The sequence below is a fragment of the Hyposmocoma kahamanoa genome, unplaced genomic scaffold, assembly GCF_003589595.1.
Source record: "Hyposmocoma kahamanoa isolate Upper Pololo Valley unplaced genomic scaffold, ASM358959v1 160, whole genome shotgun sequence".
In the NCBI taxonomy this organism is placed as follows: domain Eukaryota; kingdom Metazoa; phylum Arthropoda; class Insecta; order Lepidoptera; family Cosmopterigidae; genus Hyposmocoma; species Hyposmocoma kahamanoa.
Genome location: NW_020653575.1, coordinates 5,878,620 through 5,891,618, shown reverse-complemented (window position 1 = coordinate 5,891,618; position 12,999 = coordinate 5,878,620). Strand labels below are relative to the sequence as shown.

Sequence of the window (12,999 nt, the reverse complement as noted above, 5' to 3'; positions counted from 1 at the left end):
TATTTATTTGGCAGTAGTTGTTTTGGACGGATGTCGGACGGAGAACGAGTAGATCCCCTGTTTTGGACAGGCGTGTCGCTTACCCCCAGGTGCACGACTTGTTCATTATCTCACCTCATAAAAAAACTAATAATAACTACAATAATAACGTAACACACTCATGGGGCTATGTGCTGTCATCTGGCGGTAAATAAATGAACGACAACGAATTCCGCATGTTTACTTAGTTTTCCAAAAAAGAAGCGACCATATAGCAGGGGTAAAATAATAAGTGGGTACTATGGGTCACCTCTTTTTCGTCAAAATAATCTTTATACATTGTAATTTGTAATAAGTATTCGCCGTTTCTGCCCACGGTTTTGAGCAGAAATAATAATATTAACGCACACACGTACAAGAACTAACAAATTCTGACCTGTTAATATAATTTAGACTTTATCCTGTTGTGCATATCGTTGAAAGATCAATATCTAATATTGCAAGTTACGAAGTTTTGATCAATGTGCTGTCATCTAGCGGTAAATAAATGAACGATAACGAATTCGGGATGTTTTCTTAGTTCTCCAAAAAAGAAGCGACCATAAAGCAGGGATATAATAATGATAACGCACACACTCAACACTAGGGAAACCCGGTGTCGCGGGTGCCATGGACACACACATAGACAACCACACATTACACCCAAAGTCACGAGAGAAATAAATGTAGGCCATACACATATTTCTCCCGGTCCGGGAATCGAACTCAGGACCTCTGCGTGGCAGTCCTGTGTGGTAACTGTTCGGCCACGGGCCTCCGTAAACTGATGAAATGGTGGAATGCATCATTTTGATACCCTAGTATGGAAGTAATTTTTATTAACGATCGGTAAAATTCCAGGTGGTGGCTTCGCACTGGCAGAAGGCAGCAAAGCGACCGGTCTGTCGTCTATGATCGGGGCTTCCTTGAATGGTTTGCAGGGCATGCCCAACTGGGTGGTACTCCTCGCTGTTGTCCTGGTAACGCAGTTCATCACCGAGTTCACTTCCAACGTGGCCATTGCTAACCTTATACTGCCAGTTTTGGCTAATATGGTAAGTTTAATTTATAAACAAACAAACGTTAAACGATATTTGAATTTAGTAACGTTTTAATATAGTTCAATTTGATTATTACGTCACTTCATTATGTGACAACATGAGTAAACACATTATGTCTGTCTTTTTTTAAGACAGACTAAAATGACATTTGCAAGGTTGCCAGTTTTCATAAAGAATGTAAAATTTTGTCTAAAATGACCAAATCGTGAATATTACGATGTTCTAATGACTACTAATTGCGTTATTGCCTTCTTCATTATTATTTTGACAGTTGGTCTACTGGCATTGCAATAAATTTTTATTTATATATATTTTAACAAGAACAGGCGGATTTAATAATTCTAGTATTGAATTAAAATGAAAAACTTTAAAATATGTCTATCTTTGCCCTTTTAGACATATAGACATACTTCTAAATGCAATGTATATATGTATGAACTTACAAAAATTGACAATTCAAATGAACCTATGTACCGTGACCAACATGCAGTCGATAGTCGATAAAATATTTATCGACTACAATTGCTAGCTGCTTGTAAATTGACTCCACCTTCAAAAAAGACCGACTATAAAAACCTTAAAAGGGAATTGTGGCATTAACAAGCACATGCTAAATCTTGTGCAGAGAGAAAAAGAGAGTGCAGGTTCTGTCATGAGATGGATGAAACTCTTGTGCATTTCTTTACTCAGTGCTGCCCCTTAATGGACGTACAAAGCTTTTTTTTTATAATATCAAGTGACGGGATAAACAAGTCGTGCGCCTGATGGTAAGCTACACGCCTGTCCATGACAGTTGCAGTGCGACTGACAGCTTTAAATCGCAAAGATCCGAGGGGCACTGCCACTGCGCCCGTCACCCTGAGACATAAAGTTGGCAAGTCCCATATGCCTGTAATTTCACCAGCACCCTTACCCTTCTAAACCGGAACGCAGTATTGCTAACATTACTGCTTGGCGGCAGAAATAGACAGTGGCAGTACTTCCTTGGACGAACTCTTTCACAAGGAGCTCTACTGCTGCTAAAAAGGTCTATACTGAGATGGCACAGGCCACAACCAGAAGACAAAAACTGTCGAAGGATGGAAAATCCTTCAGTTCATTAATGCAGTTGGCCTTGGCTCCTCTAAACTATAATTAGTGGTGATCACAAAAGATGGTCGATGTGATGAGGAGCTGCATAGGCCCTGAATAAAACCATCCATCGAGTATACAACCAGAAATAGAGACGAAATGTCATTCAATTTGTTTGAAAAATATTCTGCCATATCATTACTGTGCAAACTGCGCTCCGATTGGCTAGCCGGAGTTCGAAACCATTGACGGGTGTCGTGAATGGGTGTCGTCAACTGATTCACTTCAAATCGACCAGTTAACTTGAGCTTTGCTATAATGGACGAACATTGCAAAATTACATATTTAGTATTTAATTACCGATGAAATGTCATTCCGTTTGTTTTGTGATTAGATATTTTGCGGTTTTTCCCACACATTGAGTATTTAACCAGAAATAGAGACGAAATAAGGACCATATATTCATGGTAACACATTATCGATACAGCTCTTATAAATATCAACTCTCGTTTGCACTGAAATATAGACAGGCTAACTACTGACCTGTGTACGTCTCCGTATATTCCAAAAAATATTCGGTATTTATTGTAATAAAGATAATGTCTCTAACAATGTAGTGCTGTTCTATTCGGTGGTGTGACAAAGAATCACATTTCATCGGTAATTAAATGTTAAATATGTAATTTTGCAATTTTCGTCCATTATGGCAAAGCTCTGGTTAACTTGAAATTTGAAGTGAAACAGTTGACGACACTCATTGACGACACCCGTCTATTGTTTCGAACTCGGGCTAGCCAATCGGAGCGCAGTTATCACGGTAATGATATGGCAAAATAGTCTTCAAACAAATTAAATGACATTTCGTCTCTATTTCTGGTTGTTACTATTACTATATCTCTCTTTTATTACTATATCATTACATATTACTATATCAACTGGTAATATAGTCGATGTTCCCACACCACCGAATAGAACACCACGGCATTGTTAGAGATATTATCTTTATTACAATAAATGCAGAATATTTTTTGGAATATACGGAGACGTACACACAGGTCAGTAGTTGGCCTGTCTATATTTCAGTGCAAACGAGAATTGATATTTATAAGAACTGTATCGCTAATGTGTTACCAGGAATATATGGCCCTTATTTCGTCTCTATTTCTGGTTATACACTCGATGAAACCATCCTAATAATAATAAAATTAAAATTTAATTTTTTAGGCCACGGGAGAGGCGAGAGTCTAAAATAGATGTCCGTATAATAATAACACACACATGAATGTTTTCAAGTTTTCAAAAGTTTGCAAGTCAGTACGATGTTTAAATGGACCAATCACATAGTTTCATTCATTATTGGAACTGTAGGAAAATTGAAATGGCCGAATGGCAAACTTGATTATTCGATCTGGCCAATCTCTTGGTTATAGTGGCAGTTCGGATTTTAAATGAACCAATCACACGGTATTGAATTATTTCTGATCTATTAACGATGAAATGTTATTTACTTTTTGCAGGCGCGTACGCTGAACATCGATCCTCGCTACCTGATGATCCCCGCGACGCTGGCTTGCTCTATGGCCTTCCACATGCCTGTGGGCACCCCGCCCAACGCCATCGTCGCCGGCGTCGCCCACATCCCCACTGCCAAGATGGTGCGTCATGAATTCACACCTAATTACCAATTGCATATTTGTAAACGCCGTTGCTTATAATTGAGAGGTCTATGGTCTGATTTTCATGTTTAAGTCAATACAACAACTAAATAGGTGATTTGTGACAAAGTTCACAGTATGAACTTAGGTGCGAATGTCATAGCGGAATCCAAAGCGGGTCAATGAAAATATTAATACAACAACTAAAATGGTAATGCATAGCAGAAAAAAACATACTTAGTATAATTTTATTAAAATTTATTATTGTGTATTTTATGCTATTACAAATGAAATAAGGTATACATTTCAAAGTTCTGAGACGCAGAGAGAAATGCGCCGCGATGCTCCGAGGTCGGTTTCAATAGCATTGTAATTTATACTTTATTATTGTTGAAATAGCATTCTATATACATTTATAAATTTAATGTCCTTTCTGGGCAGAGGGTTAAAACCCATTTCTGCCTAAAATCTGAAAAATAGCTGAAACAGCCGAATTTGGTATAATTCCATACTTACTACAAATATTCGACGTAAAAAAACTTTTTTAGAGGAAAAAGAGGCAACTTCACACAATACCCACCTCGCAATACTGTGGATTCTCACTACTAAGACAGCATATTAGGCTCAACCCACACAGGCACAGCGCCGAAGCGTCGCGTCGACTCTCGATTCCATATTTTCAAAACACAAAATTGTACTTTAATAATAATAATAATAATAATAATAATAAAACCAAACCAAAATCTATTGGGATCGATCTATTATCACGGACAGGACTATTCTTGCGAATAAGCCTGATATTGTGATATTGGATCGATCGCAGTCGAGGGTATTTCTTGTGGACGTCACCATCCCGCATGACGAGGGTCTCGTGAAAGCTGAAACCGAGAAACGCCGGAAGTATCTCGACCTGGCGCACGAGATCACCGACATGTGGGATGTGGCCTCCACTGAAATAATCCCAATTGTTTTGTCCGCAAATGGGTTAATTCCAGTCAGCCTTTCTAACAGCTTGAGGCGGTTGGATTTCTGTGGCGTGTCGCTTCCAGCACAAATGCAGAAGGCGGTCCTGCTCGATACGGCACGTATTGTTCGCCGATTCTTGGACCTGAGTCCCTGACCCCGGCCGACTGTGCCATTGCCGGGAAATACCGCCTCTCCCATTTAAAAATTCAAAATTAATTTTTTAGGCCTTGGGAGAGGCGAGAGTTTAAAATAAATACGAAAATAATAATAATAATAATAATAATGATAATAATAATAACGCACACACTCAACATAGCCCCGCACTAGGGAAACCCTGTGTCGCGGGTGCCATGGACACACACATAGACAACCACAAATTACACCCAAACTCACGAGAGAAATAAATGTAGGCCATACACATATTTCTCCCGGCCTGGGAATCGAACCCAGGACCTCTGCATGGCAGTCCGACATGGTAATCGTTCGGCCACGGAGCCAGTCATTGTCAAATAATGGGAAAATAGAGATGAATATGCTATAGGCTAAAAATATTACGCGTCGCGACGCTTCGACTCTGCGCCAATATCAGTTGAGGCTGACAGATGCATATGAAGAGAGATTCAAGTATATACGATTTAACGATTTTTTGTATAGATTTATTCCGGAATGCCGCCTTTCTCTATGCTGACACAACTTTCGAACCTTAGTAATAATATCATTAAATTCGAACAAAACTCGATTAGTTTTAATAGTTTTTGCTCTCGATTTCGGGCGTTAATGGATTTAAACCCGCCGTTATCAACGACGCAGGTTAAAACCCGGGCGCTTGTCCATCTCTACTTCTGCATTGCTGTCCGCCGGTTTGCGTTGGCCCTTACAAACGTCAGAAAAAATGTGTGTTAATATGTACGTTTTATTTATTACAGGCGATTGGCGGTATTGGCCCTAAGCTGGTCACAACACTCATAGTATGGGGCGCTTATCCCACGTGGGGCAGGCTGATCTTCCCCGAAGAACCTTTAGTCGAAGAAACACCAATGACTGACAAAAGTGTTGCTCTTAATTGTAGTACGACACTCCATAGCATTCTGGCAAATAAGTCTGTAACAAGACTAGATTGCAGTCTACCCAAAGGACTTAAAGATGTAAATATGACAGATATAAATCTTGCCAGACAAGGTAAGTTCGTATGCGATTTCTTCCCGAAAGTGGAAAGGAAATAGATACATAGATACTCTTCTATTTGAACGCCAAAAAACGAGTTTTTATTTATTTTTATTAATTACGTTGTGTATTTCTGAGTCTCAGGATATTACGGGCTTTGAAATAATTGGAATATTTTTGAAATTTCCTAACGCCATTTTGAATTTTGACGGTCTGGAATGTTTGCTTCTACAGTGTTGCCAGCGAAGAATTTTCTGCGACTATAGCATTTTACCGTTTTTATACCTTTGACGCATTTATATGTTTTTTTTTGCAATGAAATATATATTTTTGAAATACAAATTAAATATTAAAATAGACGTGATGCGGAAAAAGCGGGTGCGGACTTTTATACTCTTTAAGTTTGTAGGAAGCAGAAAACGTATAAATTAATATATTTTTTCATAGAACACATATTTGATTGAAATCCCAGAAGGACTGGGACGTTCCTAGATTACTTAGGTTTAGTTTTTGTCGATCTGATTGGTCACTAGAATGCGATTAGAGAATCAATAAAGGAAATTGCTTAATTTAGAGAAAAAGTAAAAGTTAATAACTATATTGTTTAGGCTGTCTTTTTCTATGTGGTCTATAAATGTCCTATTGTTACATATCACGTGATTTTAAAGCCATTTGATTGGTTTGTTTGTTTTTCGTACGGAATAAATCGAATTAACGCCTAAATGTCCTGCTGTTACATATCACGTGATATTAAAGCCATGTGATTGGTCCGTTTGTTTCTCGTAAGGGAATCATAAAACGAATTAATACTGAGAAATGCCAAGTCAAAATGAACAATTATTGGTTAAAAGTGTAGCCACGTTCAACAAGATCATTGTTAAAATTCTAAACGCATATTGTGATACTAATATTTTGTTATTGTGTAGTAAAAGGAAAATAATAATAGAAAAATTATGTAATTTTCATAAGTGCCTTATGCCGTGATGTTTTTAAGTTGAAAGTTGTTTATCAGTAATAATATTTTTTTAAATTAATTCTTACAACGAATTTAAACTTTATCCGTTGTATAAAGAAATGAAATTCTGAGTGTTTTACAGTGCTGCCAACTAATCTTTGGTTTGGTAGAAAACGGAAGTAGCACTACCACATTGAGAATTAACTACCAGTTATTATGATGATGGCAACACTGCATAGGCGTGAGGGCGCGTTCCGTTAAGTTTATCGTCAACGTGTAGACAACTTTGAACAAGTTTATTTAAATATAGAATCCACGACACTATACACTGCACGACTATCTGTCGTCACGACATAAAAGGAACGCGCCCTTAGAGACACAATTTTGTGCTAAAGATAAGGCGCTTAGTGACAATTTTTTTTTAAGAATTATTCATAGTATAAACCAATAAATAGTGCTAACATCAACATGATTGTTACTGATAAATAATTCTTATTGCATTTTGATATTTGAACTCAGTGCAAAAATTAGTAATAAGGTTTTGTACTATGCCAAATGTTTAAAGATTTTTTTTAACTACAAACACTTCGACCAGAGCTTCATTTTCTGGAAAATGTGGTCGTTCTAACTCCAAATGAGAATTTTATCTGTTGAGATAGCTTCGAATGATAGACGATAAATTATTTATTATATATTTACTGTATTTAAAAAGTGTATAAAAACCTTTTGTATGCAATACTCTGTCATTATCATGAAGATTTTGTAGTTTCCTTAAAATCCGCAAGATGGTGTTGAGCAATATGGCACACACTGAATTTAATATTAAAGTTTTACCGTGCTGAAAAATTCAAAGGAAATAATATATATAGAGTCGATAATTCCTCCATCTAAATTCCCGGAATGATTGTATCATATTTAGGGCCGGCAGACTACACAAATCAAAATTACTTGTTTCAACATTTGCACCTTCCCATGTTATAAACACAGAATAATAAAACTCAGTTTGTTTATTTTTTTATGATGCGAAGTGACAAGACGAACATGTCGTGCGCCTGATGGCAAGCGACACTGCTGTCTATAGCAGTTGCGGAGCTGAGGAGCTCTGCCTCTGCACTTGTCACTCTGAGATATAAGTGGACAAGTCCCAAGTGCCTGTAATTTCACCAGCACCCTTACCCGTCAAAACCGGAACTCTTTCACAAGGAGCTCTAATTATGCTTAAGTCTGCCGACTCTAGATAACATATTATTCTTTTTCTTATCGTATCTTGGCATACTCTCGAATGCTTGGCATCGTGGTGAGAGAATTTGCCAATTGGCGTAAGAAACTCGCCGATTGTTGTACGTTGTGTTCTACATTATCAAAACTAAAATTACTACGATGTATTCAAAGAAAAAATAATTGTAAATAGAAATATGACTGCATTTTGATTGTCTTCAATCATTCTGAGATTTCCAAGGGAGGTATTAACCACTCTATATTGGTTGAAGTTTTCTTGAATATTCTCGTTTATTTAGATTTTTTATTGTAACAGACATATCGTCGCATTACTTTCTCAAACTAGTATCTTAAAGCACAATGTTACTGAAATGCAAAAATGGGTTGTATTTATAAAATTCTAAGGCTGATTTTACATCACATTTCCTTCATATTCACACACTAGCTTTTACCTATTCTTAAAGTAACGCATCCAAATTAACACCCTTGATAAGAAATTAAAAATAAATAGAAAGATTTCTCATATTCTGAATAATCACTCATAAGATATGACTTTGAGAAAGTAGGGCATTGATATATCACCTACTGTTGCGATGGAAGTCTTTTTAAAAGCGTTTTAGCCTAACAATAATAAAACTGATTACTTTTGTTTCTATTCTATTAACTAAGGTCAAATCAACAGATCTATCATAGAAAAACAAACCGCCAATAAAATGTATGGAATTGTATAGAATAGATGTAATATTTGTATTGTAGAATTTTTAATCTATTTTTGTTTTAGACTATGGTTACGTTTTTATGCATGTTTTTATTTTAATGCAACATACTCGTACATGTATACAGGCACATTTAGCGGAAGAAAAAAAATGTGATGTCTTTTAACATCGATTTCGTGCACAACCTAATTTAAAAAACCTTTATTGAAGAACAAATTGATATTAAACGCAATGCAATTTTTTTTAAATTTTGTGACAAAGCAGAAAGGGTTGAAAATTAAAAAATTGTAACAGTTTAACATCGATTAAACTCAAAGTTAAATAAATCAAAATGTTTAATACTTTTGTGGTTATTCACTAAATGATTGTCAACAATTAAGGACATCGACAGCGAAAGAGGGTACACAGATATTACGTCTGTTCTTAAAGCTGTCATCTACCGGTCGCCAGTCAATCCGTGACCATGGACCGTGTAACCGTTTCGAAATATGTGGAACATAAAAATAACTCATGCCGTGGTAAGAAAGCTGCGTTCAATAACAGTTTACGAAATTAACAAAAACGCAAAATTAACCTCGAACTATGTGACAAATATGCATTAGTAGGAAATTTAAAAAAATGACCTAAAGTAAAAAAAGTAAAAACCTAGCCAGACTTGAAAAATACTGCATTAATTTGGGGTTATTACTAGCGTTCCGCTAATTGTGCTGGTATGTGTATTTTTAAACAATTATGCAAAACGGATGTTTGTTTAGTTTTTTATAAATGTGGAGCAGTGTCGAAGGGTAATAAGATATTTCAGAAAGGTAAGCCTGAGTAGAAGGCACGCTGCAACTGCAACGCAAAACTTTTTCCTTTCAACGCCTGCTACTAAGTTGGAGAAAAAGTATCTAAAGCTAGCGGATAAGAATTGTGCTATATAGACCCTTTACTTGTACAGAATTAACTGAATTATAGGTTAAAATAATATTTTAGTTTTTGAGGCTAGAAATAAAATATCAACCATTTGATATGGTGAAGTTATTTTATACCATATAAATTAATTATCAAATTTTGAGTTGTTAGGTTTCGGAGATTGTTACACATAGGAAATGAAACTGTTCTTTCGTCATCTAAATCGCGTATATTTTTTTTTTGCAATTTTTTGGTATTCTGCCCTTTAATGGCAAATCGATGGTACGTCGACGGGGCGTAGTATACTAATTATTTGATGTTTCTTTTGATGACGTCACGATGGCTTCTTTCGATTAATTTACTATTGAACAAACATTTGTATTCTATTGCTGATAACATGTTGTGTTGGGTCATTTCCGACCGATTTTCATGATTCTTTTTTGTTGGAAAGAGGGTATCTTTATAATGGTACTATTTAATTTTGAAGAAAATCATCTTTCTCTAAGGGTCTGTTCACGCATGAAGATTCATTTTTATAAATAGCGCCTAAATCTTTATATTATAAGCATGGTTGGTTTTGCTATTCTCTAATTCATGGCGTTTTTCTCTCTCAATATTTTTGAGACTATTTCCTTTGAGAAGTGAGGACCGATTTTTATTATATATTATTGGCGAACTAGGGGATGAATCCGGGTTTGCCCACTACCCGGTAACCGATTTCAATAAAACATGGTAATTATATGTAATTCCACGTACTTTTGAGGTCGGTTCTTTTTCCTTTTATTTTCCACGATTGATGTTGACACGTTGTCTATAGTTGAAATTACTGAACGAAAACAATGGAGCCATTAAAATGTTTTTGTTTTTTCGCTATTTTGAAATAATTTTAAATCTCGTTTTTCTCTAAGTGGCTTTTAACTACACAAGTTTAATTTTATAATTCACGCTAAATAAAACTTCAAAAGATATTTCCAAATGTGAACTTTCGAAATTACATTTTAACAATTTTTCAAATTTTTCAAATTTTTCGGGAATATTTCCGGAAACATAACCAGTGCTTGAAACTTTACGGAAAATTAGCCAATACTAATTAAACGAGTCAAAAATGCGTCATAATTTCCATGGTAATTTTAGTAAGGCAACATCGATTGTTAGTGATTGGATAAATTAATGCCTTCACTGCTATTCCACAGACACTGTACTGCGAAACAAATGCCATCGCAACTACATTTTAGTAGGTCAGTAGGTTAGTAGTTTAGCAGAATAATATTATAATATTAAAATAATTGCAATACAATTTCAATGAAGTTCAGTAACGAGTGCTTTCAAAAAAATTAGCACCTTACAGGTTGCCATGATCACGCCTGACCGATATGATTTACATCCGAAAAAAATTTTCATTTCCTATACCAAATTTTGGCTTATTTATATCTTGTTATTCGTGTGGAATTCTATTTTAAATTATTGTTTTTTAAGTGTAGCTGTACAGCTTTATGGCATTAAGTCACGCCGTTTGTATTATGTGTATTATGCATAAAAGTTTAAATAAATAAATTATAACTAAATTTAAGGACCACTTTGGCCCGTCGTTATACAAATACATATTGTATATATGATTATGTATATAGGTTGTGATTATATTTTATTTCTCGCCTCAGTTAAGATTATGCTCATTTTGTACATAGAGAACGGATTGTATTGTTAGTTGTTGTTTAAATAAATATGTTGAATAATTAAAATTCGTTTTTCTAATGCCTTAAACAACATGATGATTGTAAAATGTTAGCGTACAATGCATAAATGTCCTTACTGTTTAGTAAATAGACAATTAAAGTCAAGTGCATCTGTTTGGTTTGTTATAAAAGTAAGAAAAGGACAGACGATAACGTACTGTTTCACTTGTTTTAAAAGTATCTAAGGTTCTATTTACATACTGCGGAAGGGAATGGCAGTGACATTTTGTAATCACTGTATACTTTGTCAATTGTGCAACGTACATACAAACTAGGTACGAGCTAAAAAACGTGACTTGTAAAGGTTGTCACTGACCAGGGCCCAAGGTCTGCTAATTTTAAATCACTTCAATTGTGTGTCGATATTGTCAAAGGTAAATAAAACTCAACCAGTTTTCATGATGTTATGTTTACAATAATAAGATCTTTGGCAGCCCAGGCCGGGTACAGCATGATGTCAGGCCAAATGGTCGTCGCCCATAACGTTACTGTGCTCCATATTATTATTATGGAGAATAATGATGGACCGATGCCGGCTTGCACCTGAAAAGTTAAGGCATGTTAAGATGTAGTTACAAAGGCTACCTATTCCTACCGCCAAGTACGGAACGCAGTAATGCGAGCATTACTGCTTTCCAGATTTGAAGGGTAGGCTGCTGGTGAAATTATAGGCACATGAGACTTTTCAACTTATGTCTCAGGGTGACGGGCGCAGTGGCATTGCCCTTTGAGCGGTACTGCATCTGTTACGGACAGGCGTGACGCTTACCACCAGGCGCACGACTTGTTCGTACCGTCACTTGGTATCATAAAAAAAGCTCTTTGTGAAAGAATTCGTCCAGGGAAGTGCTGCCAGCTTTTGTCACCCGTTAGATAAGGGTTCACGGGTTGATTGGCGTGCTAACTATTTCCGGCATGCCACTAATGGTGGTGGGGGAATGAGGTGCAGGCAGGTAGAGCGTGGATTGTAAACGACGTGGCCATAGCCCCGTCCTATGCGGGGTGTGGGAATACCCGGAGATTTTTAGTGAGTAAGAGTGTCACATAACCACCGCGCCTCCCCGTCACGCAGTAGTATGCATGACGGATTTTCTCCCTGAAAAAAGGGAAGCACTGCCACCTTAGGCACTAATGTAAGCATTACTGCGTTCAGATTTTGAAGGGTAAGAGTGCTAGTGACATTACAGGCACACGGGACTTGTCAACTTCTGTCTCAGGGTGACGGCAGATCTAGAGCTAAGTGGCAGATCTTTGTGATTAAAAGCTAAACGGGCGTGCAGCTTACCACCGGCGCACGACTTGTTTGTTCCGTCTAGGTTATAACAAAAAAATCTACGCTTTCATCACATGTGCGCTTCCATCCCATTTTGGCAATGTAAATAGAACCTAAATTTCCTTGTTTTACACCACTACATTGGCCCAATGTGGCTTCGGGATGGAGTAAGTAATATAACAACGTTACTCACCATTTTATAATGCGGCATGTTGACGTAGGATGGATTAAGTAATATAACAACATTACTTACCATTTTATAATGCGGCATGTTG

The 12,999-nt window shown here is 36.5% G+C and overlaps 2 protein-coding genes across 2 annotated transcripts in view; one reads left to right on the top strand and one right to left on the bottom strand.

Moving 5' to 3' along the window:
* Positions 1-7,403, top strand: part of LOC113240625 (protein I'm not dead yet) — a 77,294-nt gene extending 69,891 nt beyond the window's left edge. The window contains exons 13-16 of the mRNA XM_026477962.1: positions 765-773; positions 880-1,073; positions 3,668-3,805; positions 5,698-7,403. Of these exons, the coding sequence (XP_026333747.1) occupies positions 765-773; positions 880-1,073; positions 3,668-3,805; positions 5,698-5,994 (638 nt within the window). The 3' untranslated portion in view covers positions 5,995-7,403. The remainder of the gene's footprint in view (positions 1-764; positions 774-879; positions 1,074-3,667; positions 3,806-5,697) is intronic.
* A 63-nt stretch (positions 7,404-7,466) lies between these two features.
* Positions 7,467-12,999, bottom strand: part of LOC113225466 (protein I'm not dead yet-like) — an 18,500-nt gene continuing 12,967 nt past the window's right edge. The window contains exons 12-13 of the mRNA XM_026457783.1: positions 11,768-11,994; positions 7,467-7,728 (exon numbers count right to left, since the gene is read on the bottom strand). Coding sequence (XP_026313568.1) covers positions 11,848-11,994 — 147 coding nt within the window. The 3' untranslated portion in view covers positions 7,467-7,728; positions 11,768-11,847. The remainder of the gene's footprint in view (positions 7,729-11,767; positions 11,995-12,999) is intronic.